The sequence below is a fragment of the Micropterus salmoides genome, unplaced genomic scaffold, assembly GCF_014851395.1.
Source record: "Micropterus salmoides isolate LMB-PRFRI ecotype aquatic unplaced genomic scaffold, ASM1485139v1 Ms_hic_scaffold_4, whole genome shotgun sequence".
Taxonomy (NCBI): domain Eukaryota; kingdom Metazoa; phylum Chordata; class Actinopteri; order Centrarchiformes; family Centrarchidae; genus Micropterus; species Micropterus salmoides.
The window spans coordinates 21207841-21234801 of record NW_024043372.1 but is presented as its reverse complement, the minus strand read 5'-3'; the positions used below and the strand labels follow the sequence as shown (position 1 = coordinate 21234801).

At 39.6% G+C, this 26961-nt stretch overlaps 1 protein-coding gene across 1 annotated transcript in view; it reads left to right on the top strand.

Moving 5' to 3' along the window:
- The first annotated feature begins 18881 nt into the window (after nucleotides 1–18881).
- The window catches only part of LOC119885876 (inter-alpha-trypsin inhibitor heavy chain H3-like), a 29015-nt gene continuing 20935 nt past the window's right edge, over nucleotides 18882–26961 (top strand). Inside the window, exons 1-6 of the mRNA XM_038696189.1 lie at nucleotides 18882–19059; nucleotides 20329–20489; nucleotides 20629–20733; nucleotides 21050–21212; nucleotides 21349–21453; nucleotides 25297–25425. Coding sequence (XP_038552117.1) covers nucleotides 18997–19059; nucleotides 20329–20489; nucleotides 20629–20733; nucleotides 21050–21212; nucleotides 21349–21453; nucleotides 25297–25425 — 726 coding nt within the window. The 5' untranslated portion in view covers nucleotides 18882–18996. The remainder of the gene's footprint in view (nucleotides 19060–20328; nucleotides 20490–20628; nucleotides 20734–21049; nucleotides 21213–21348; nucleotides 21454–25296; nucleotides 25426–26961) is intronic.

The following is a 26961-nucleotide window of genomic DNA, read 5'->3' as shown; positions in this document are numbered from 1 at the left end:
GCACTGTAACTTTTATTATTTTTTTATGTGTATTTTTTCTATTTCCCTATGTCGCTTTTAAACTTTTTTTTTATATTTCCCTGTTGCTTTTATGTTTTATGTAAAGCACTTTGAATTACTTTGTTGTTGAAATGTGCTATACAAATAAACTTGCCTTGCCTTGCCTTGCCTAGCCTAACAACTTCATGTCCATTGACTGCTTGGAGGGAGAGGAGAGGTGTGCTGAAGCTCAGTGTTTTTCCACCGGTGTTTTTGAGGGCGTGTGGGACTAGTCGCTCACCCAGCATTATGACACGTATTTTCATTGTGACATCACAAGAAAGGGAAGTAAAGGCTGGACTACAAGCGAGCTGTTTTCATGCAGTTCAGAGCAGTGTTTTCTGTGGGAGATGGGAACTCCCTTTGGGTTGGACTTTGGGCTTTTTCACTTTGCAAACCTAGTAGGCCTACATGCACAAAAAAGATATATAACTCAATAAAGGAGCGGGAAAAAGCCAAATACCATAGGACCACCTCTTTAAGTAGAATTAAAATGGCGTGCAATTTATTTTCAGCTCCATCCAGTGAAAATGTTATTTTATAATCAGGTTTCATTATGACCATACAATTGAGACCAGTGTGAATAGCTAACATTTATACTGGTGCTGATGGGGATCCTAATAAAAATCGATTTTTCCAATAAATAGTTACAAAAATGTTTGTGTATGCTGTCAGTTATAGATCTTAGAAAAAAAATTAAATCGGCAGGTCAGACCTTTTAAAAAAATCAGTAACTGGAATCAGCCAGGAAAAATGTAATCTGTTCATCTCTTACTACAGCGATAATCCTGTGTGTGAACTGATATTAGGCTGATACCGTAGATCTACCGTTGTGTTGGGTTTTGCATTATGATGTTAAATGGCAGAGCAGTTGGCTTGCTTCAGTCAAATATCTATATATATATATATATATATGTAAGAGACATCCTCTAACCCAAAAGAAACCTAAATTACTAGCCTAGAGGATGCAAGTTATTTAGGATATGACCACATGGTGAACCTATGAACTTAAGTCATATTTAAACAACTATTGCTTTGTGTTGTTGGCCTGAAAAATAGTAGTAAGACTTCTCTCTGTGTACATGTATCCTATAGGCCTACAAGTACAATTTTGGCTGTATTATTTGTCCCCCCCTCAAAAATTGCTATTGTGAAATTTTATGTTTATTGCCCCCCCCTACTGTGAGATGAAATTTACGCCCATGGCTGTGGCCACTGACAGGCAGAGGAGAAGGCTGTGTTAGGGAGTGACAGGGCTGAGTGAGAGAGTGAGCAGGAGGAGAGCGGAGGTGAAGCGGTAAGCATGAGTAGCTCAACCTGTAGGGAGGGAGCAGGGAGAGAGGATCATTTACACTGGGGACGCTGGGGACATGTAGGCTACCCACCAACGGCATCGCCAGGTGGCCGAATGTTTTGACAGTGTTTTGACTGAATGTAACAACAACATAAAAAATATTTTCCATATTAGGCTAATATGCAATAATCCTCATCAGGCAGCCTGTCTCGCAGCTCTTCAGAGAGCGGAGGCTACTCACAATAATATTGCTACATTTTGTTTGAAGTTCAAGTAACGTGACCCCCCGCCGTTACTGCCTGCCTGCATTTAGAGAGAGAGAGAGAGAGAGAGAGAGAGAGAGAGAGAGAGCGCGCATTGCTCACAGCTTCAGGGCTTGTCAGCGACTACTAATTTGTCCCAAGCAAAACTGTAATCAGAATATTTAAATATAAATATTGTCGGTCAGCGTCAAGTCAGTGTACTTAAACAAATGGTTAATAGTCCGCCACAAAGTAGTGAGAGAATAATAGGACACATCAAGGCATTTTTTTGTTTTATGTTCTTAGCTACCCAAAAGCATGTGCTATTGGGAGTTTATTTAGACAGTTATCTTTGGCATCCCAGGCAAAGAATCAAATGCAATAAAATTAAGGAGAGCCCAATTTGCTGTGATGTAATGATCACATTTTGCTGACTGACCCAAAAATGAGGTTGCAATTCAGTGTTCAGTGGTTCCAGTTGTTGTGATGTGTACATATACAGTGAGGAAAATAAGTATTTGAACACCCTGCTATTTTGCAAGTTCTCCCACTTAGAAATCATGGAGGGGTCTGAAATTGTCATCGTAGGTGCATGTCCACTGTGAGAGATATAAAAAATTTTTTTTAACTATTTATTTGTATGATACAGCTGCAAATAAGTATTTGAACACCTGTCTATCAGCTAGAATTCGGACTCTCAAAGACCTGTTAGTCTGCCTTCAAAATGTCCAACTCCACTCCACTTATTATCCTAAATTAGATGCACCTGTTTGAGGTCGTTAGCTGCATAAAGACACCTGTCCACCCCATACAGTCAGTAAGAATCCAACTACTAACATGGCCAAGACCAAAGAGCTGTCCAAAGACACTAGAGACAAAATTGTACACCTCCACAAGGCTGGAAAGCGCTACGTGGAAATTGCCAAGCAGCTTGGTGAAAAAAGGTCCACTGTTGGAGCAATCATTAGAAAATGGAAGAAGCTAAACATGACTGTCAATCTCCCTCGGACTGGAGCTCAATGCAAGATCTCACCTCGTGGGGTCTCAATGATCCTAAGAAAGGTGAGAAATCAGCCCAGAACTACACGGGAGGAGCTGGTCAATGACCTGAAAAGAGCTGGGACCACCGTTTCCAAGGTTGATGTTGGTAATACACTAAGACGTCATGGTCTGAAATCATGCATGGCACGGAAGGTTCCCCTGCTTAAACCAGCACATGTCAAGGCCCGTCTTAAGTTTGCCAATGACCATTTGGATGATCCAGAGGAGTCGTGGGAGAAAGTCATGTGGTCAGATGAGACCAAATTAGAACTTTTTGGTCATAATTCCACTAACTGTGTTTGGAGGAAGACGAATGATCAATCATCCCAAGAACACCATCCCTAATGTGAAGCATGGGGATGGTAGCATCATGCTTTGGGGGTGTTTTTCTGCACATGGGACAGGGCGACTGCACTCTATTAAGGAGAGGATGACCGGGGCCATGTATTGCGAGATTTTGGGGAACAACCTCCTTCCCTCAGAGCATTGAAGATGGGTCGAGTCTGGGTCTTCCAACATGACAATGACCCGAAGCACACAGCCAGGCTAACCAAGGAGTGGCTCTGTAAGAAGCATATCAAGGTTCTGGCGTGGCCTAGCCAGTCTCCAGACCTAAACCCAATAGAGAATCTTTGGAGGGAGCTCAAACTCTCAGCGACAGCCCAGAAACCTGACTCTTCTAGAGAAGATCTGTGTGGAGGAGTGGGCCAAAATCGCTCCTGCAGTGTGTGCAAACCTGGTGAAAAACTACAGGAAACGTTTGACCTCTGTAATTGCAAACAAAGGCTACTGTACCAAATATTAACATTGATTTTCTTAAGTGTTCAAATACTTATTTGCAGGTGTATCATACAAATAAATAGTTAAAAAATCATACATTGTGATTTCTGGATTTTTTTATGTCTCACAGTGGACATGCACCTACGATGACAATTTCAGACCCCTCCATGATTTCTAAGTGGGAGAACTTGCAAAATAGCAGGGTGTTCAAATACTTATTTTCCTCACTGTATATACAAAAAGAAAAGAAACTTGTGTTTGTGTAATGTGTTTGCCCTAAAATGTTTTACTGGCGATAATAGCACTTGGTATTATATCTATTAGATAGGGGGGGGGGGAAAAAAATCTTTAATAAGGAATGTATTTGTTAACTTGACATTTTGTTTTTGCTCAGAATAATAAAGGAATGGCTGGGAAATTATATGCTTGTATGATTGTTTCTTCATGTCATCATTAATTATCGATATATTTCTTGATGCAGAAGTCAACCAAAATAAAATATGTAATTTTAAACCATGGTGATACTGATAACCCAGAATTTGGGTTGTATTTTTTCAACCCAATTTTTGGGTAAAATATGGACCGACCCAGCCCTGGGTTACAAAAATAACCCAAAATGGGTTATTTTTAACCCAGTAGTTTTAAGAGTGCACCTGACCACGACACAGACACCTGTCGCTCTCTTTGCTGTCTCGGTCCTCCTCGCTCAGAGACACTTTGCTCTGTTTGACTGTCTCTCTGCTTCAGGATGCTTAATTCCCTCTGAAGCAGCTGTGAGCTGCACTTTATCAGAGGTGCTGAAGTGAACATGTGTGTGGATGTGTGGTGATATTTCTGTCTGATCACAAGTGTTTCGGTTTTCCAACTCTGATGAAGAGCGGTGAGCTTGTCTCATCCAGTACGGTCCAGATGGGCTCTGTGTCTGTCAGACGGTCTAAAGGTGGTAGCAGCCTACTACCCTATCAGCAGAGCAATAACTCAGGGTAATGCACAGCAGTGGGGCAGGTAGATTTTGTTAAAATAGAATGACTTTATTCTTATTATAACTCATAATATTATATCTCAAATTGCTATTCTGCAAATGTCATAGAACACATGGGAGAGATTTTTCATGTGCAGAAAGTTTTGAACATGAGCAGAAAAGCTGCTGAAACATAGGAGCTGAATTAAATGAATGAAAAAAACAAACAGGAGAAACATATTTGACAGCAATACAGAATGCCTGAGAGTCTTACAGCACTATATTACACTATATTTTGCCTTTTATATAAATAAAGACATTTCCTCAATGAATTGGTGCAGAAAACTTCACCAGAATGCAGGAAATGAAGTGGTTAAAGCCCAAATTTTTCAGGGGGAGGACCCCCAGACCGCCCTCTTAAATCTTTTTTAAAAAATTATTATTAGCAGTAGTAATTATAAAAATCATAATTTATTTATTTAATGGCCTATGATAATTAATTAAAATGTAGCTCAATGATAGGATTCAGTTTGACAAATGGCATAACAAGGTAGCTGTTTTTAAGGGTTGATACAAGTATGTCTCCAGAATGCAGGAAATTAATCAATACAATACAAATACTAAGCCTATTAAAATATTTTGTTGTCTTGTTGTCATGGCCCCACTATTGTGCAGTGTCAAGTCTCATGGGCTAAGAGTTTTATCAAACCCCTACTCTAAGAAATAAATGATATTGATGAACTAAAAACATCTTCAGCTGGCCATGATAACATTTCATCATTCCTTGTCAAACAGATCAAGCAATTTTATTCTATTTTACAGCCACTGGTTTACATTTGTTCTCTCTCTATGACAATAGGAGTTGTACCAGAGGATTTAAAAGTTGCCAAAGTTATTCCTCTGTTTAAATCAGTTGTTGTGGTGGCAGCCCGGCTGACGGTGAGTGTCCTGGGTTTTTTTCTCCTTTTTATCAGTTATTCTGCTTTTTCCTTGGTTTTCTGTTCCCTGCCTGCCTCCCTGTGTTTTCTCCCCTGTGTTCTCTCTCTCTCTCTCTCTCTCTCTCTCTCTCCCTCTGCTCCTGAGCCCAGCCAACGACCCGCACCTGCACCTCATCAGCCACCTCGTCAGCCTGCCACACCTGCCAGTAGTCAACCTCATCCCTGCCTGTATCTCAGCCACGGTTCTCCACACCACTCTTGCTTGATCGTTGTTGCTCCATACCCGGTGCCACCTTTGTGTTCAGGCTTTCATGTTTCTTGTTTCCTCACATTTTTCCTGTGCTTTGTCTCCGTTATCCCTAACCCTGTCTCTCTGTCTGTTTCCCTCCCAGGTTCACTCACCCTCGTCCTCCATTCAGTCGGCTGGGCTCATCCACCGGTCCACTCCTCCTCGGCCTTCCCCCCACGGCGTCCTCCCTGTTCTCCCTCGCCTCCTCGCTTCCTCGGCCCCAGTGTTCCCTGGCTCCCTGGTCCCAGTCTCCTCGGTTCCCCGTGCCTGTGTTTCCCCGGCATCCACCTCTCCCTCCACTCCAGTCCCTCTACTCCTTTTTCCCTCAATAAACCTCCTTCCCTCCGAACGTTGCATTTGGGTCCTCTCTGTCCCCACACCACACATAACATCAGTATTGCCTTGTTTTTCAAAAATATTAGAAAGTTATATACAAAAGGATCCTTTCTCATTTAGATTCTAATTTAATTCTTTATAAGCAGTATGGTTTCAGGAAAAGTCATTCCACTTATGTGGCTTTGCTTCATTTGATTGACAAAGTTACCTCTGCATTAGAAAATAATGAATTTACCTGTATTTTCATCGACTTTTCAAAAGCATTTGATACAGTCAACTATCATATTTTATTGAAAAACTGCAAAAATATGGTTTTCATGATGTTACGTTTAAATGGTTAAACTGTCTCAAACAGACAACAGTTTGTTTGTATTAATGGATGCTATTCCAACAAAGCCAGACTACTTTGTGGGGTCCCACAGGGGTCCATTCTCGGACTCTTATTTACATTAATGATTTCTCAAATACTTTTTCCAATAATGTTTGCGGATGACACAACTTTAGTTCATTCTCATTCAAATTTTAATTCTCTGATTAAAAATGTTAATGCTGGTTTAACTGCATATGCTACATGGTTCAGATTTGTCTCTGAATACAAAAAAATCTAATATAAATTTTAGTAGCAAAAAATCATATTCTAAGGACCTCTCAAGTCATAATAGAGACTGTGGAGATATCTCAAGTCTTAACAAGATTCTCAAGAGAATTTGAATTGAAAAACACAAATTGACTGGGTTAGCAAGAAAATTAATAAATGTATTGGTATAATTAGGAGTTTTCTCTTTTAAAAAAACAAGTACACTGTAAAGGCCAACAGAGTAGTTAAGCACTATTTTGATTATAGCTACGCTATAAGGTTTTATTATTACGGTATCGGCTTTAATTTTGATAACCAAAGAAACCGGAAGTAAAGTGACGTAAATGAACCGGGCAAACGGCGAAAAGGACGAAAGAAAAGTCTGAAAAGGTTCACGGAAAAACAGTTAAAACTACAAGGTTTAGCTTCGGTCAATTGGGGAACAAGGTTTGTAGAGTTAATGAGAAATATATTTGAGCTAGCCTACTGGAATTGTTTATCGTATAATGTATAATTTGGTAATGCTATCGTATTGAAACTAATGTAATGAGCTGTGTAACGTTCGAAATGTGATGATAATGCATGGTTTATTTGTTTTTACTCAGCTCTTACATTGGTTGATGACAAGGAAAGCAATAAAAGTCATTTAACCATCAGTTCTGGCCTTCTCAACATTGACTGGATGCTACAGTAAGAGCTTGACCACCGCCACACGCTGAACAACGGGGCTACAAGATTCAACGGCAATACCCTAGACGTCCAGCAGATGGCGGGAGTTGGTCAGAAAATAAAAGGGTTCAAAGAAAGGTGCTCAAAATGGAAGAATCACGGGCTGCTTCAGTAAGTCAAATGGACATAAATGAACAGATCACAAATTTACAACAAGAAATTCAAGATTTAAAAGACGCACTTAAAGATGAAATTGAAGATAGACAAAACATTAAAGATTCAATCACATGTAAAGAATAAATCTTAACAGAGCTTCAAGACAAAGCTCAAAGCATGTCAGAGTTGCCAAGACGTTCTGAAAGAGTTAAAGTACAAACGGAAAAGATGATAACATTCCAAGAGGATGAAAGGAGAAAAAAGGAAAAAAGACTAATAACTATTAATGAACAATGGAAAACACAGGTACGCGAAACAAGAGAAAGGTTAAAGTTAGATATCATAGATAAGGAGATGTCAGAACTCGCAGACATAATAGAGCAAAAGAGAGATGATGTATTGAAGTTATATTCAGAAATAAGAAACCAAATGGCACCATCATCTGACATAAGGAGAAAGATTGATGCATGCGATGCAATAACTCACGACATCGTAAGGATAATTCTGGAAAGATTAAGTGGTGTTGATGAGGATTTTGATGCAGAGCGCGAAAGAACTCGTTTACGTGAACTTTTAAAACACGACTATGCCCAGTCCATATACGGCTCAACCGCAGCATCGAATCGCAGCCAACGGTCCTCAGCTTCACAGCTCACAACAAAACGAGCCGACGCAGCAGCAGCAGAGCTAGCTGCAAAAGAGGCTGAATATGAGATCGTACTAGAGGAACAAAGACAACAGGAAAGGATAAAAGCTCTAGAGGAGGAGCACAAGAAACAAATGGCAGCTCAAACATCAGAGTTGGAACGCTTGAAAGCACAAAAGGATGTGAAAGCAGCTCGAGCCAGGTTTGAAGCTTATGACAGAGAGTTATCACAGGTGGATGATGTACAGTCAATTAAAGGTGAACAGGTGAGCCCATACTTAACACCCAAACATCCCACACCAGCACTCTCTTTCATTCCGGTGCAAACAACTCCCCCTAGTGTCACTCAACTAGCTCAAGCAGTGCAGGACAGCATTAAACTGAACAGACTTCCCACGCCAGAACCAACAGTGTTTAGTGGCGAACCAATAAGCTTTATTGAATGGAAATCCACGTTCATATCACTGATTGAACAAAAGGGCATCTCAGCGGCAGACAAGTTGTACTATTTGAAAAGATATGTAACGGGTCCAGCTCGAATATGCCTTGAAGGGACTTTCTTTAGAAACGATGAGGAGGCTTACAAGGACGCCTGGGAAAAACTAAACCAAAGGTACGGCCAGCCATTCGTGATTCAGAAGGCATTTAGAGAAAGGCTATCAAACTGGCCTAAAGTGCAGTCTAGAGATGCTGAGAGACTAAGGGCATTTGCAGATTTCATAAATGCATGCATGCTTGCAATGCCTCATGTAAAGGGACTACACATACTCAATGACAGCGAAGAAAACCAAAAACTGTTGCACAAACTACCAGACTGGATAAACGCGAGATGGAACAGGCAGGTAACAAAGACTTTAATGGAGGGCGGTGAGTTTCCAAGTTTTACTGCCTTTGCCTCCTTCCTCTCAGTAGAAGCTGAAGTCGCCTGCAACCCAGTCACCTCCATTTATGCACTTCGCTGCACTGAAACAAACAGCGACAAAAGGAACACAAAGGAAATCAAAAGAAACAAGGCAAGTGTATTTAACACAAACACAACTGAACAAAGTGATAAAAGGACAATAACAAAAACACTTAACGGCTCTCCTCCATGCACAATGTGCCAAGGCACCCATCAACTTCTCAAGTGCCCTTACCTCTTGAAAATGTCTCTAGAAAACAGAAAGAAGCATGTGAAAGACAATAGACTTTGTTATGGCTGTCTAAAACAAGGACACAGTGCTAAGGACTGCAAATGCCGCCTCACTTGTGAGACTTGCACAAAGCGACACCCGACATGTCTTCACGATGAAAATTACAGGAACGGTCTGCAAAGTGAAACACGTGTGACCACAAACAATGCAGCTCAAGGTAACTCACCTGAAACAGCAACAGCCATGTCACTTAATGTTGCCAGATCTGAACAGTCAGTGAGCACCTCAATGATAGTTCCAGTGTGGCTGTCAACTTCCACTAACCCACTCAAGGAAAAACTGGTCTATGCGTTATTAGACACACAGAGCGACACTGTATTCATTGATCAGGATGTCACACATGAGCTGCAGGCAGATGTTTGTCCAGTAAGGCTGAAACTAACCACTATGATGGGTAGAAATGCAGTTGTAAGCAGTGGAAAGGTGTCTGATCTCTTAGTGAGAGGTTATAACTCAGCCACAGTCATAAAGCTCCCCACTGCATACACCAAGGATTACATACCTGCTAACAGAGAACACATACGTGAAACAGCCAAACAGTGGAGTCACTTGTTACCGATCGTAGACGAGGTCCCTCCACTCCTCAATTGTGAAGTAAGTCTCCTCATAGGCTATACTTGTCCTAGAACTCTCGCACCCAAACAAGTAATCTTGGGCAAAGAAAATGAGCCCTATGCCATTCACATTGATTTGGGATGGAGCATAGTTGGCAACTCGACACCATGCATCGAAACAGATTCGGCGAGCAGTCTCTGTCACCGAACCACTGTTAAAGAAATCCCTCCCTCCACTCCAGCAGATGCAATACGTGCTTTAGAGAGAGATTTCAAAGAGACTGACGGGAATGAAAAGACTGTGTCGCAAGAGGACTTAGTATTCCTTCAGAAACTTGAGCATGGCATAACACAAACTGAAAATGGACATTTTGAAATGCCATTACCATTTAAAGAAAGACCACAAATGCCAGATAACAGACAACTCGCTGAAACCAGGCTAAACCAGCTCAAACGCAAATTCCTGAAAGACGAAAAATACAAAAGGGAATACATGAAATACATGAGCGACATCATCAAAAGAGGTGATGCTGAAAAGATTGATGATAATGGACCGCCCGGAGAGACATGGTACATACCGCACTACGGCATCTATCATCCAAAGAAACCTGAGAGGTTGCGCGTGGTCTTCGACTGCTCTGCGAAACACAAGGGCACCTGTCTTAATGAGCATTTACTGAACGGTCCTGACATGATCAACAACTTAACTGGTGTGCTTGTGCGCTTCAGACAGCACCAAGTAGCTCTCATGTGCGACATCGAAAAAATGTTCCACCAGTTCCAAGTCAAAGAAAATGATCGAAACTACTTGCGCTTTGTATGGTGGAAAGACGGAGATATGAACAGCCAACCACAAGCGTACAGGATGACAGTACACCTCTTTGGCGCTGTTTCATCACCCGGCTGTGCGAACTATGGACTCAAACATTTAGCCAAAGAGAACAGTTCTACATATCCAGTTGGCTCACGGTTCGTAGGAAGAGACTTCTATGTAGACGACGGAGTCACCAGCGCAGAGACAGTAAAGGATGCGGTACGACTGGCAAAGGAAGCACGTGAACTATGTGCGAAGGGTGGACTAAGGTTACACAAATTCGTGTCCAACAACTCTGAAGTTTTAAAAAGCATTCCAGCTTCAGAGCATGCAACAGATACAAGAACAAAGGACTTGACGTTTAATGAAACACAGACAGAAAGAGCACTTGGGATTTATTGGAATGTGGAGAAGGATTGCTTTACATTCAACATCACACTAAAGGACCAACCACCAACCAGACGTGGCATCTTGTCCACAGTCGCAGCAATATACGACCCCCTTGGCTTCATTGCTCCCTATGTGCTGAAAGGAAAGGGGATTCTTCAAGAAATGTGTCGTCAAGGAACAGACTGGGACGATCCTCTACCCGAACATCTTAAGCCACGGTGGGAGGGCTGGAAAAGAGATCTACACAATCTAAAAGATGTGCAAATCAGCAGATTTTGGAGAAGTGGTAAAAAGAGAAATACACCACTTTTCCGATGCAAGCACCACAGGATATGGACAGTGTTCTTATCTCAGACTCATAAACAAAAGGGAAGATGTCCACTGTACCTTCATCATGGGCAAAGCACGCGTCTCTCCAACAAAGGTCACCACGATCCCAAGGTTAGAGCTTACCGCAGCCGCCGTATCAGTCTGTGTAAGTAACACGCTAAGAGAGGAACTGCTCTATGACAATGTTGAGGAGTTCTTCTGGACAGACTCAAAGGTCACTCTAGGATACATAAACAACGATGTGAGACGGTTTCACACGTTTGTTGCTAATAGAGTGCAGAAAATCCGCAATAGTACCTCACCACAACAGTGGTTTTATGTGCCTACCAGCGAAAACCCAGCAGACATGGCATCCAGGGGCACAGCTGTAAATGAACTGCTTTCATCTAATTGGTCCACAGGCCCTCACTTCCTGTGGGAAAAGAAAATACAGTTTCCAACAAAAGAGACCATTGCACTTACAGTAGGAGACCCAGAGGTAAGAAAGGTACAGACACTAAACACAGAAACGGTTGAACATGCAAGCCTCAGTGACCGGCTCACAAAGTTCTCATCCTGGTCCCGTGCAGTCAGCGCAGTCGCACGCCTCAGACGATACCTGCTCAAAGACAAATCAAAGACACTCACAACTGTAACGGAAAGACAAAACACAGAAATGGTGATAATCAAAGACTTACAAAGACAAGCATATCAAAACGAAATAGAGACATTAAACAAAGGAAAACAACTTCCAAAGAACAACAAAATGTACAACTTGGATGTTCTCTTGGACAAGGACAATGTGCTTAAGGTGGGAGGAAGGCTCCATCACTCATCTCTTCCCAGCTCATTTAAACATCCAACAATCATTCCCAGAGAACATTACATCACAAAACTGATAATTGCTCACTGCCACAAAAGGGTCAATCATCAGGGAAAGGGCTTCACAATGAATGAGATACGATCCAATGGCTATTGGATCCCAAAGTTGAGTCAAACGGTTGCATCCTACATTCGCCGGTGTGTGTTTTGTCGGAAACAAAGGAGACCCGTGGAAGGGCAAAAAATGAGAGACTTACCCACAGAAAGAATTGAACACTCTCCGCCTTTCACATACTGTGGTATGGACGTTTTTGGACCGTTTCTGACCAAACAAAAAAACTGACAACCTTCCTTGTGGAAAAACAATGTGATTTTGTCCTAAACACACCTCATTAGTCACGCAGGTGGAGTATGAAAACGACAGATACGGACTGTGAGAAACGTTCTTAATGCAACATTGGCTCTCACACCAGGTCGACTCACCGACTCTTCCCTCAGAACCTTCTTGTATGAAGCAGCTGCTATAGTAAACAGCCGCCCCCTTACAACAGACAGTCTCAACGATCCAAACAGTTTGGAGCCGCTAACTCCAAATCATCTTGTCACAATGAAAACCTCAACTTCTCTGCCTCCCCCAGGACAGTTCGTGAAGGAGGACTTATATGCACAAAAACGATGGCGTCAAGTACAGTACTTGCTCGAACAATTTTGGAGCAGATGGAAAGGGGAGTACTTGCAGAACATAATGGTCAGACAAAGATGGCACAAGCCTAAAAGAAACATGCAAATAGGCGACATAGTAATGGACAAGGATGAAATGCAACCACGATCACAGTGGAAACTTGGACGAATCTTGGACACTGTAAAAGATACAGACGGTCTTGTCAGAAAGGTCAAAATAGGCTTTGCAGACAGAAATCTTACCAAAAGGGGTCAACGTGTGAACAAAATGTCTGTAGTAGAACGCCCAGTACATAAGTTAGTACTGCTACTAGAAGATTGTGAAAGGTAAATTTACAATGCTCAAGTGTACTGAAAGGTTGAAGTTACAGTTGTAACACATTTACAAGGTTATTTCTGTATTCTGGTAAGTAACTTGAAGAAATTATTTGTGTTTTTATGTGTGTAACAGCAAATAATTTGGTGGGAGTGTAAAGGCCAACAGAGTAGTTAAGCACTATTTTGATTATAGCTACGCTATAAGGTTTTATTATTACGGTATCGGGCTTTAATTTTGATAACCAAAGAAACCGGAAGTAAAGTGACGTAAATGAACCGGGCAAACGGCGAAAAGGACGAAAGAAAAGTCTGAAAAGGTTCACGGAAAAACAGTTAAAACTACAAGGTTTAGTTTCGGTCAATTGGGGAACAAGGTTTGTAGAGTTAATGAGAAATATATTTGAGCTAGCCTACTGGAATCGTTTATCGTATAATGTATAATTTGGTAATGCTATCATATTGAAACTAATGTAATGAGCTGTGTAACGTTCGAAATGTGATGATAATGCATGGTTTATTTGTTTTTACTCAGCTCTTATGTTGGTTGACGACAAGGAAAGCAATAAAAGTCATTTAACCATCAGTTCTGGCCTTCTCAACATTGACTGGATGCTACATACACACCAATGCTGTCCTTGTCTGATTGAGTTGCAGTCTGGTGAGAGAAATCATGGAGAGAGCTTTGGTGCAAATCGCCCTCTTTTGGCTACTGCTGGCTTTGGTTACCACACTACCAAACAAAGAAAGGTCACAAAACCTTGGGAACAGAGCACCACAATGTAAGGACACTCAATCTGTCAATTGAATATATTGACATGGTAGCAAGGGCTGCAACTAACAATGATTTTAGTATTCGAAGCTTATTTCAACGATTCGTCGATACGTATATGGAAGCATATAGGGGACTCAATTAAAATGATCATCCCACAATAACATCATTTTCCACATATGTATGTGTTATTTAGGTAAAAATTTCAATGAAAATGTAATCATTTTCATTTTCACATACTTGTGTGAGCATTCTAGGACCATATTAAAATGAAAATGGAAACAGCATTTGACATTTTCAAAGACCTAACCTGCTCTATAGAGGACTTCATTCAAATGCAATGAGTGAAACAGCGCCCCCAGTCTATTGCATAGCATTTACATTTACAAGCAGCAAGAGACACAATGAAAATGCAATCTGTCAGTCCTCTCATCAAGGCGGGTCCTCAGTTAAGACTTCACTTCCTCTTCAGTTGGAAGGCCATTTCAGGTTCTCATGGTTCAGTTGTGTATCTACCATTACACGACACTAGGCTGTAACTTCACAACCAAATGAAATCTATCAGCTGAACAGCTCAAGGATGGATCTATACCGACTTCAAACTTGGAACCTGTAAGTTTTGCCATTTTTATGTAGCTTTTCTGTTTTTTTGAACACTTGCCTGTTGAACTTGGCGTTACCATATTCTGCAGCTAATGTGGCTAACTGTAACATCAAGCTGTTTCTATTATGTATTGTGATACTAAGCCCACACACCGTCGCCTGTATGTGTGTCTGTTGCTGCAGTAGCCTATGTAAGTTTACCTGGTCGATGCATGGCACATGCAAAAAAACGTTAACTTGCTCATACCCAAAAGCTGTAACATCAGTGTCCTGCTGGGCAGTGTCAAGCCCAGGCTAATACAAGCTAATACAAAGTCTGTCTGTCATGTCAACTACATAGTTACAGCTATGAACAGTGCAAAACCCTTATCATAACTACACAGATGATATTGGACTAAACTGTAAGTGTTTCCTGCATAAGACAAGGTGTGGCCACAGTAATCACTATACTTTTGTTTGTTTAGTATCTGTATTTTTACCAGAAAAGTATTTGACTAATGTTTCACATCTTCTGTTTGTTTCATATCTTACTTGACACGCCACCCTAACAATAACTGTAGGCCGTGTTTTCATATGTTACCGCTCTATCTCCTAGCAAATACTTTCTATTTCACTCGGCTCACACCACTTCTCCCAAATGTATGCTACCTGTAAAGACATATAAAAGTATATTGTGTGTATATATGTATAGTGTATATTTATAGTGAGAGTTAATACATAGATACTAAGCTATCATCGTCTCAGAGGCATAAATAGCAGTATTGACATGAGTTCAACAGCTAAGTACAAACCTGTACTTGAGGAGGAGTGAGGAGTCCTGCTTTCCCCCTCCTCCTCTTCCAGGTTCAAGACTCATGTGCCAGAAATGCACAACCTGTTGCGACTGCTCCTAACATTACTCACTAAACATTTTATTAAAGGAAATACATTTGACACTATTATATTTACACAGATTGGTATTGTGGCTCCTATTTTATACAGCTGCATGTACAGTCATGTTACAGGCATTGCAGACACTATTTCTTACATGTATTATGTCTGCTTACCTGCAACATACGCAAGAAGATCGGTAGATTGTTACCAGCAGATGGTCTGTTCAGACTCACATTACAGCAAAGCACTAACACATTGTTACAACTGCTCCTAAAATGACTCACTAAACAGTATACTCCCTCTAGTGGTAAAAGTGGGAAATAATGTCTACTTTATGTTACAGAAAAATACACGAAGAAACAAAAAAACCCACTGTTAATAGCAGTATTAACACTAGAATGGGCATTTCCTTAAGAAAATGTGTGTGAGAACTGCCAGCTATTTTTTGCGATTGCTACTGCTGTCGGTGCAATGTGCGGCTCCATCAGCTAAGAGACTCAATGATGTGCTGCACACTTGTTCAGCAAACATATGTGTTACGTTTGGCCCCCTTTTCGTTAGCATGCTGTGAGCAGGGTTTTATCCATCAATCTCTGGATCCGGAGCAAGAGCAAGACCTTAACCACCAGACTACTCAGATACACTGTGAAGGGAAGGCTTTCAACTTTCTTTGTAAATCATGTCTTATTCTGACAAAAAAAAATGGCTCCTAAGCACCAATAGAAGGCATGTTTTGCTTATAAACATATTTTCTGTGATGGCTACTCTGCTGTTGAAGAATAAAATAAATGAACAAGCAAAGAATTGTGCTGTGAAAGACTAAACATCATGTTAACAATGATAGCATTTAGAAAGAATAACAACAATTAACTTTGAAAGTAACCACTGAAAGTCAGTAATAACTCCACATTTTGTTAGCATCAAGTTCAAACAACAAACAGCTCTATAAATTCACACGTTTTAATATATTAAAATTGTGATTCAAATGTCAGGCAAATGAACTAATACTCCGAGGACTGTCTCTATATAACTCTCAATGCAGCTGTTCTTATCAAATGAAACAGGCACTTCACTCCTGGTTTCAATAGTAAACCACCACAAGAATGACAATTACAACAAAAAACACTATATTTACAAAGTAAATTTTGTGTTTCAAACAAATAGGTACAGTAAACAGTGATTACACATAGAAAGACTAACAACATGGAGTTCTGAAAGTAGCCACTGCAAGTCAGTAAGTACTCCACCTTTTGTAAGCATCAAGTTCAAACAACAAACAGCTGTGTAAATCCACAAGCTACAATAAATTAATATTGTGAATCAAATCAATGTCTGGTGGTGCTCCGAGGACTGTCTCTTTACCACTACGCTATTGGATCACACGGCTTTTTGAAGTACTGTTGATGGTAAGGTGCATTTGCCTTAAAAATTAAACTTTTCAGCTGTCATTTCGGCAATTTGAGTTACAGCTTGAGTAGCTAAACACAAAAATATAAAGCACGGGTCTTCACCACAGTTACAGAGAAAGAGAACACAAGCTGAAGAACTGGAGGAGCAAAGAGAAAGACAGCCAAATATTACTACTAGAGTCCACTCAAACCTGGCTGCAGGTTAGCTATCAGTGCAGCCATTTTTATCAAATGAAACAAGCACTTCACTCCTGGTTTCAATAGTAAACCACCACAAGAATGACAATTACCAACATAAAACACTATTTTCTAAGCAGACACATTTAACAAATACATAAATCACAAAGTATTTGTTTTGTATTTCAAACAAACAGGAGACTTATTAGCAAATTTTAGCAACACATATACATATCATTAAGTTCAAACACCATAGGCTACAGGTGTTTAAAGTTGAAACCAGTTAACACTGCTGCCAGCTGCAGGATTCAAACCCACAATTGGAATAGGAGGTGTGGCTCTAGAGACTGATCACTCACTAACTAACTGCACCACCAGCCAGCCTGGTTGTAATGATACAATTTGATGTGGTGTTGATATAAAAAGTGTATTTGCTTAATAAAAAAAAAGCTTTACAGCATAAAAATATACCTCTTGTGTCCAAACTCCAAACAGGGAGGAAGATACAGCAAGTTAAAGAATTAGTGACAGGGGGAGACCTCAGCCTGCAGCTACAACAGGGAGTGAATGGGAAACTGAGACTTTCCAATCAATTAAGGATCAGAGATAAAAAAACTAAACGTCCACTGAGCAGGATTTTGACATTTTGAGGGAGAAAAGGCATGTGGGTACATTTTGGTGCCTTTTTGTGTTTAGAGATAAATATACGCGACTAGCAGCAGTTTACAAAAAAATGTCTGGTCTGCAAAATCCTCCTGTTTCCACTCTAACTGATCACATGACACACTGGTAAAGTCTGCTAAAAGCTGTAAAACCCTTCACTTTGGAAGGGCATAGCTCCTAAACTAAACATTTTTTTTAGCAAACACCAAATACAACTTTGAAAGATCAACATCTCAAATTGAGTCTCTAGCTGCACATATATCAGCAACACAGGTAATAGAACCCATCTCATGAAGAAGATGTACAATTGGAAGTTGGAACCAAGTTTGTAGGACAAACGGTACAGGAGAAGATAGATGCCAAAAAATGGCAGAATAAATAATAATAATAATAAAGAGTGAAGAGAACAAAAGTGTGAGAGCTGCTACAGCTCGCACACTAATGACTTCAACAGCTAAGTATAAACCTGTACTTGAGGAGGAGTGAGGAGTCCTCTGTTGTCTTCTGTCAGCCTGGCAGGAAACACCTCTGCTGGCCTGTCTGCAGGAAACACTTACAGTTTAGTCCAATATCATCTGTGTAGTTCTAATACTTTTCTGGTAAAAATACAGATACTAAACAAACAAAAGTATAGTGATTACTGTGGCCACTCCTTGTCTTATACACATGTACACACATGTGGCCGAAATGAGTGCAACATGCTGTAAGTTACCATTTCAGCACAACTGAAGGTTACTGATCTTACAAAGTCTTATGCACTTCCAGTATTAACATGAGTTCAACAGCTAAGTATAAACCTGTACTTGAGAGGGAGTGAGGAGTCCTCTGTTGTCTTCTGTCAGCCTGGCAGGAAACACCTCTGCTGGCCTGTCTGCAGGAAACACTTACAGTTTAGTCCAATATCATCTGTGTAGTTATGATAACGGTTTTGCACTGTTCATAGCTGTAACTATTACAGCTATATAGTTGATATGACAGACAGACTGACTGACTGTTCCTATAACATTAACTGTGACGGAGCTGCGGTATTGTCACTAATACTAGTATTGCAATAATGTGAAGTATATCTCTGAATGAGAATGGGTTTGTATTAGCCTGGGCTTGACACTGCCCAGCAGGACACTGATGTTACAGCTTTTGGGTATGAGCAAGTTATCGTTTTTTGCACGTGCCATGCATCGACCAGGTAAACTTACATAGGCTACTGCAGCAACAGACACACATACAGTCAACGGTATGTGGGCTTAATATCACAATACAATGGCAAAATGTACAGGTTCCAAGTTTGAAGTCGGTATAGATCCATCCTTGAGCTGTTCGGTTGATAGATTTCATTTGGTTGTGAAGTTACAGCCTAGTGTTGTGGAATGGTAGATACACAACTGAACCATGAGAACCTGAAATGGCCTTCCAACTGAAGAGGAAGTGAAGTCTTAACTGAGGACCCGCCTTGATGAGAAGACTGACAGATTGCATTTTCATTTTCATTGTGTCCCTTGGAAAGCTGCTTGTAAATGTAAATGCTATGCAATAGACTGGGGGGCGCTGTTTCACTCATTGAATTTGAATAAAGTCCTCTATAGAGCAGACTAAGTCTTTGAAAATGAAATGTCAAATGCTGTTTCCATTTTCATTTTAATATGGTCCTAGAATGCTCACACAAGTATGTGAAAATGAAAATGATTACATTTTCATAAAAATTTCTATCTAACTAACACATACATATGTGGAAATGATAATGTTATTGTGGGATTACATTTTCATTTTCAAGTTTGCATGATAATTTTAATTTAGTCCCCTATATGCTTCCATAGAGTTGTTTAAGAAGTGTGGTCTGCTGGCAGAACACCTGCTGCTTTTTGTTCAGGTGCCTTCGTCCTGTTGCGGAGGAGACTTAAGTTTCGTTTTACGGTGGACGGACGGTAACATTACAGAGTTGCTGTTTTCTTTAGCTTGAAATAATCCCATACTTTGGACACTTTCTTTATGTCCCTCTTTTTTCTCTCTCTTCCTCCACTTTGCAAACAGCTCCATTATAATCACGTTGTGTTCACAGCGTAAGCGCGATGTGCGACACTAATAAATCTCTGTGTGAAACACCGTGCTGTTAAAGAATTTAACGAATTTATTAATCGATTTTATCGATTTAATTGATGAATCGTTTCAGCCCTAATCGTAGCATTGATATCAATAAACAGATATTTGAGGCTTTTATTTTTTTTCTCTGCATATGAAGAAAGTGCAGGTTGAAGGATTTGATGTTGCTCTACCTTCAATGCTGTTTCATATTGTTTATATATATATATGTGTGATCAATTTAATTTAAGGACTAAGAGTTGGTTTTTAGTAAAAGTTGCAGTAAAACCCCAGAAATTTATTGTACATCAACAATGAAATGTTAAGTGTCAAATTCATGTCATTGTTATGTGTGTGAATTTGTATTACTGATAGTGTGGGGCCAGAAATCTGTTTACACAGTTTCACTGGGGGGACCTAATTCCCTTTTTGGGACTAAAAGCTGGTCCCTGTGATGTTAATCATTAAATTAAAGGGTTAAGACTTGGTAAATATTGGACTGAACAAGTCATTGCCATGTGAAATCACTGGATGAAAAATAACGAGAACAGGGTGTTTTTCCATTTCGACCAATGAGATTTCACTGATGCCACCCACCAACACTTTGTTTTTCACCATCATCTGATCTTTGGTCAGCGAGTCATCAGCCAGTGGGATCAACTAAGTCAATTTTTTTTTATTGTGCAATGTGCCTCCTGTATTTGCTCAGGATGACTGGGACATCTACAGCTTTCACAACAACTCAACAGTGACCAGTCGTTATGCCACCACTGTCATCACAAGACGTGTGGCCAATTGTATGGACGAGTCAAAGGAAATAGAATTCCATGTCCGGATTCCTAAGTACACCTTCATCAGTAAATTCAAAATGTGTGTGAAGCAAAAATCATCTTTTAATATTTACAGGAATTTGCACAGTAAGAACTACACATTAAAGAATCAGGAAAATAAATCACGGGTCACTCCGGAGTATGTCTGTAAACAAAGACTTTTCTTTGGTCTTTTTCAGGCTTATAGATGGCCAGGAGTACAACGGGGTTGTGAAAGCTAAGGAGCAAGCTCAGCAGCAGTACACTGAGGCTGTGTTCTGTGGCCAAAGCGCTGTGCTTGTCAGGTACATGGATCAGTTTATTACCAGGTTTTATACAGATGAGTTTATATAATTAATTTGTAGAAGACCCTTGTGTGTCCTTTGGGATACCTTTTTCTTCAAATTCTGGCTACTTTCACATATTCTGGTCTCTAATATCCTTTAAACAACCTGAGAAGAAAATCTTCACTCTTTAGTGCAACTACTCACAACTCATATCCACACTTAGGCCATGATATGTGATGGGGGGTTATAAGTAGGCATTGTTTGATTATTGGGGTTACAAGCCAGAAAGTTGGGAACCTCTGTTGTAATACCATGATTATTGTCTCTGCTGTAGTTCTGTAGGAAGGACCCTCGAGGAATTTAAGGCCTCTGTGACTGTGGCTGCTCACAAAAAGGTCACCTTTGAACTCACATATGAGGAACTGCTGAAACGCAAGCTCGGCAAGTACGAACTACAAATCCACGCTCGACCCATGCAGCCTGTCAAAGACTTAAAGGTGTGTGTGTGTGTGTGTGTGTGTAACCCTTTCCTTTTGGTATCTAATTATATCCTCATCCAGGAAAACAATTTTGGGGTAATAACATCTTACATGGTCAGTGCTTCTAACAATTTTATGCTATTCTCAATGCCAGGCCGATGTGTACATGAGAGCCGGAATCAATTTCATTGAGGTTAAAGGAAGACTAAGCACCAAAGCCCTCGCTAATGCCATCACCAAAACACATGCAGACAAACAGGTACTACAAAGACATAGCAAAGTTATATTTTGAACTTGTTGCTCATCCATGCGCACATATTTTAGTACCATTCACACATTTTTATTTACTGCAAATCTTTATGTACCGTTTGCACTTCTGCATTTTATGGTTGCACCAGTGCTGTGAAACGCTGTGCAGTGACAGTTAAGTTGAATCAAATGAAATGTAATCAAAGGGAGAAGACCATGAAATCCATTCGTTGCCTTCTGTGCCCAGGTCAAAAAGAAGTGCGCTTAAAGGCATTGAAAATGTACTAGAAATTCACATAGTATGCATAGTACATTCATACTCCTAACATGCTTATTAAAGATATATTACAGATATATTCTCCTGACCTTTAACATACTTCTGAAAAGTATACTTTGAAGAAATTGGTAATAACTATATACTATAAACTTTTAATAAATATGCTTAAATAAAACTATTTTTCACAACATTGTAGTGTACTTATTAAAAATACATTTATTTAACTCTAAGTAAATACTATTTAGGTGTACTTTGTGGAAGTACATTGTTAAACAATTACACTTTTAGTGGATTACAAATATATTTATGTCAAATATGCTAATTATGTAGGCTACTGCAAAATATTTATGTAATTGCCACTTGTTTCAGCCTGATTCCAGAAGTAAGATTTTTAAAACATATTTTTTTAACATTAAAATATATTTTTCAAAAGCATATTATTTCTTATATTTTTTTAATCAGGTAAATAGCTAGTTGAGATCAGAGTTCTCTTTCATAAGGGTAACCTGGCCAAGAAGGAAGCAGCACATGTTAACTTAACAAACAACGTATAGTAATAAGCATACTTTAAATCATAATGTTGTTATACTTGTTTCTGTTTGTAAACAACACATGGGTACACAGGGACGAAGTGTGCCCTCCCGCCCAGCCCACTAGCGCAGTGCATTCAATTGGACCAATCAGAATCAAGGTTTTCAAATCGAGGACCCAATCACACAGCGTGATCACACAGTCCGCTTCACGAAAGTTAAGGTGTTAACTGTCTGTGAGAGGGAAGCTATTTTTGGCCAGAAATTATTTTGTTTCTCAGGTTTCCTTTGTTTTACTTTACCTACTCAGACTTCGAAGGCGGACACCACAGACATAATAGGAAAAGAACACAGAAGAGAAGAATATCCGGTCAGCTCCCTGCAGAAGTTAAATGTGAAAAGAGCTAACGTTAAAGGTGCCTGGCGAGTACAAGCAGGAGAGGACAGACGCAGATACTGCCAGCAAAAATCGTCTTTCTTGGTAAATTTAACATTATTATTATTAGCAAGACAACACAATTGTGTAAATTAACTAAAGTTGCGCTCACTCTGGGTTTGAAAATATTTTCCTTGGTGGATAGCTCTGGTGTGCATTAGCTAATGCTAGCACGTGGATTTATAGATTTATTAGCTAAAGTTAGTTACAGTGAGTAATAACTCAGTTATAACAACAATGTTAAAGTGTACAACTTATGTGAGAATTTTTTTATAATATAATTATAATGTTTTTATGTCCTGCAATGACTGACTACACAATAATAGCATGCAATGTTATATAAAATACTGGTCAACTTTATGTCCATTTGTATGGTCCTAGATCCTGTATTCAACTTTTAAAACTTGAACCTAACTTTAAACAACCCAGAGTTGGAATTTCCTGCCTTAGCTCAAGAAAATTAAATAAAGAATAATAATAAAGATTTTCTATAAGAATAGAATTACAGTGTTTATAATGATACGCAAATGAAGAACAAAACTAGGTGGAAGTACTGGCCTAACTGAATATTTAAACTCATTTGCAACTGTATTTCTTTTCTTTTAGAGCTTCCTGGGATCTCAATGTGCTCATAGGTATGTCTGGCTCCTGCACACCATCACTGTTTTTGCTCTCACTACATGTCAACGGGGTCAGACTAAATAAACAAATATTCTTGTGATAAAATAATTATATTAAAAATATTGTTATACATTAAGTAATTGGCTACTTTTGTACTTAACAAATTGACTGCTGTGTTGATGTGAAATGACATGTAGACAGCACAGTTGTTAAGCAAGTCTGAATGTCTGTTATTTGTTGTACCTGTTTAATAACATTTTATCATATACAGCTCCTTGGCTGAATGTACAGTAGTGTTTATGTAATGTTTTTGATCATGTTGTAATGGAAGAACTGAGCATTAACTGAGAGGGGTCACTTGTGGAAAACCATTTCACCTGAACCCAGTTAGCATTATCAGAACAGTTAGACATGATGTCATATTGTGTTTCAGCAACTTTAAACAAAATAAAAAAATCACACAATGGTAGTTAGTTAATTAGAGGTAATATTGCTTTGATATAGACAAAATATTTCCTTTTCCCTTCCACAGATGCTGTGTGATAAAGCAGTTTCCAAATCCCATAGTATCTGCAGTCGCAGAAAATGCAACGAGTCCTACTGAAAGATAACCGACCCTCCACTTGAAGGATAAGGATTGTGACATTTTTCAGTTTCAGTTTGGTTTCACCATTTGTACTGTAAGCTTGTGACGAAGTACCTTCACTACAGTTGAGTAAGCCCTTGGACTGCCATACCAACGAGCCTGGCTCTTTGGCATTGCTGTCAAAGTTGCATGTTTGTGTGGTGTCCGAACGATAATGCTGCGTGATGTGTTGAGAAGAAATCCGCTTGACACTGTTCTTGATTATAAAAGTTTATTACATCAAAGAATTCAGCATCAATTACAAGCTCTGCAGCAGCTTGGAGAGTGACCCAGCCCGATAACCACTCTGTCTCTCTGTACATTGAACACAGCTTATATAAGACATGTTTAGGTCTCTGCTAAATACCATATAAGGGCACAGTGCTGTAGACTAAGTGTAACCATCTGTTAGACACCACTTCCCCTACCACTGTGTCTCTCTCCAGCTCTGGGTCAGGGGTCAAATTCTATAGGAGGGTTCACTCTTGGTTCACCCATCAATCATTACTTCCTCATAAGGGTTCACTGTTCCTTTCACCAGCTGCAGAGCATTATATTAAACTGTAATGTCAAAAGCATATGTTATACACCACATTTGGTATCCTGTAGACCTGTGTTTGAATCTGGGCAGGGTGACAGATATGGTGTCAGAAGTGGGATGGCCTGCTGTGAGGTCATCTGAGTGTCCAAACAGCATGAAGGACCCCCATGGGTAACATTAATGATGGGATGTATATAGTGTATTTTTATGTAATACTGGTCATGTCATCATTTTACTGATTATATTTTATTTGATTATTTATTTTGCTCAAGATGTGATACATGCTGCTGTACCTTTTAATGTCTGGAATTAATTTTTGTAATGTACACAAAATTAAAGTTTTTAGTTGTCTGTATGTGTGTGTGTTTGTAAAATAATTGTTTTAACTGATTTTTATTAAAAAGGGCATTTTGCAAGGTATTTTTAATGCACTAATAATGAATTATTCTTATACTGAATGGTTTCATAAAGCAGCTTCCCAAGATATTAATAGTGGCTCTTGGAGTATACTAGTAATAAATTACTAATACACTGAAATGCTAATAAAAATGTTCAGGGAACACATTTAAAATATATTTAAACTGTTCAAGTATAGCACAAAAGGGTATTTTAAGTTCAATTTAAAGAAGTATATTTAAATTACGTTTAAATACGTTAAATTAAGTTGACTAAGTATTTCCAAAATAACACATTTAATATACACTTAGTATAGTACAATTAAAATATGATAAGTGCATCCAAAAAAAGTGCTACTGAAGTATATTTCTTTTTCACCTGGGTGTCCTATCAAGAGTTTCTAAAACCTGGTTAATCCTGTTTCCAGGCGTGGGTGCATTTCTACCCGACAGAGAACCAACAGAAAACATGTGACAGCTGTGGAGATCAGGGTATGAATGGAGATCTGGTTATTGTTTATGATATCAACAGGGACACCTCACTTGGAGACATTAAGGTACGGTAAGAGTTCATTTCCTGGACAACTGTTGTCTTTCAGTGGTTTATTAGCATTGCACATACATAATCAGCAAGAGCTAAATGGATCTTTTTTCTTTCCCTGTCTTTTTTACAATCTTTTCTAATCAATCAAACTTTCTTCTTAGAGATCATCCTTTGCGGAAGTCTTTTCAGCCGCTGTGATGTTTACAAGAGGCGTGCCAAACAGCTGGACCAACCCATAGTCCTATTAAAAATAATCAAATGCACGATCAAACTTTCTGCCCTTCATTGTTTGTGTAGCGCCTCATAACTGCATTCCTTAATGTCATTTCACTTTGATATCACTGATTGTTGAATGTGATGTGTGGATGGGCAGCAGGACTGTAAAAATGAACATTAAATAGCGGCTGTATGAAGTGTTTCCCCAGTGACACTGTGCGCATTTACGCACGAGTCACAGCAACATAAATGAATAATAATCTCTCGACATGCCGATTGGATCGGTCAGGATCTGGTGTTAATTCATGTTCTGTGTTCTTCTTCACATCCAAACGGTCTCACACACAGTCCAGTTTCATATAGTAAAAGTGTTTGGAGTAAAGCAGCTGTCCTCCTGATCAACCCTAAGCTCCATCAGAGTCTAAACATGGATTACAGAGGCTGAAAGCTTAAAGTTTGTCTGTTTTAGCCCACGATATTTGCTGTGACATTACTGCACGGATGGAAACGTTTAAATAACTGACAGCAGTCTCTCTAATCAAAGTAAATCGTTAAAGAAAACACTCATACATCAATATAACACACAAGAAAGAAACAACCTGGAAAGCTACAGGGACCGGTGGAGGTGGGGGTAAAACGTCCATGCAGATGCTTGTCTCTAAATCTGATAAAATAATTAGTTGATGGGGGGCAGGTGGATGATTTAGGCGCATGTCCGAGCCGATCTGCGGATCACATCAATTCAGCTGCTATAATCGTGACAAAACAGCTGCTGAAGTCAAATTATTAGGCTGTAATATACACCAGAGCATTCAGCACTGATCTGTTTCATGTTTTAATAGCCTAATAGGGCCCATGTAGTCTGCACGTTATTCCAACAGTAGAGTCCTGTGATGACAGCTGTAATTGGGGCTATTTGAGATAAATGTTACTGTGTCATTTTGTAAAGGGACTGATGATGAAACGCTCATCTCATCAAGTTGAGGGCTGTAATGATCTCCTGTTTACAGGCAAAAGGCGCACCGCAAAAAAGTGGTAGGCCTAGTCTACTGTGTAGCCTAGTGAATGATTAGTCTGCTGTTTTCAACAGATGGTATAATGTTTACTGGAACCTCGAGATGTTTCTACATGTTATAATGTTGACAGACATGTTTCTGGATTATGAAGAAATAATCTCCTAGCCTTTAGTGGCAAGATGACAGATGATGCAGCTGTGCAACAGGTCATATTTAATTGACGTCGCTTTAAAATATGACGGCTCCGAGGAGAGGACATCTCATTTCGTTAAATGCCCGTTTCCTCGACTCCTCTCTCCTCGCGTCTCCTCCTCGAC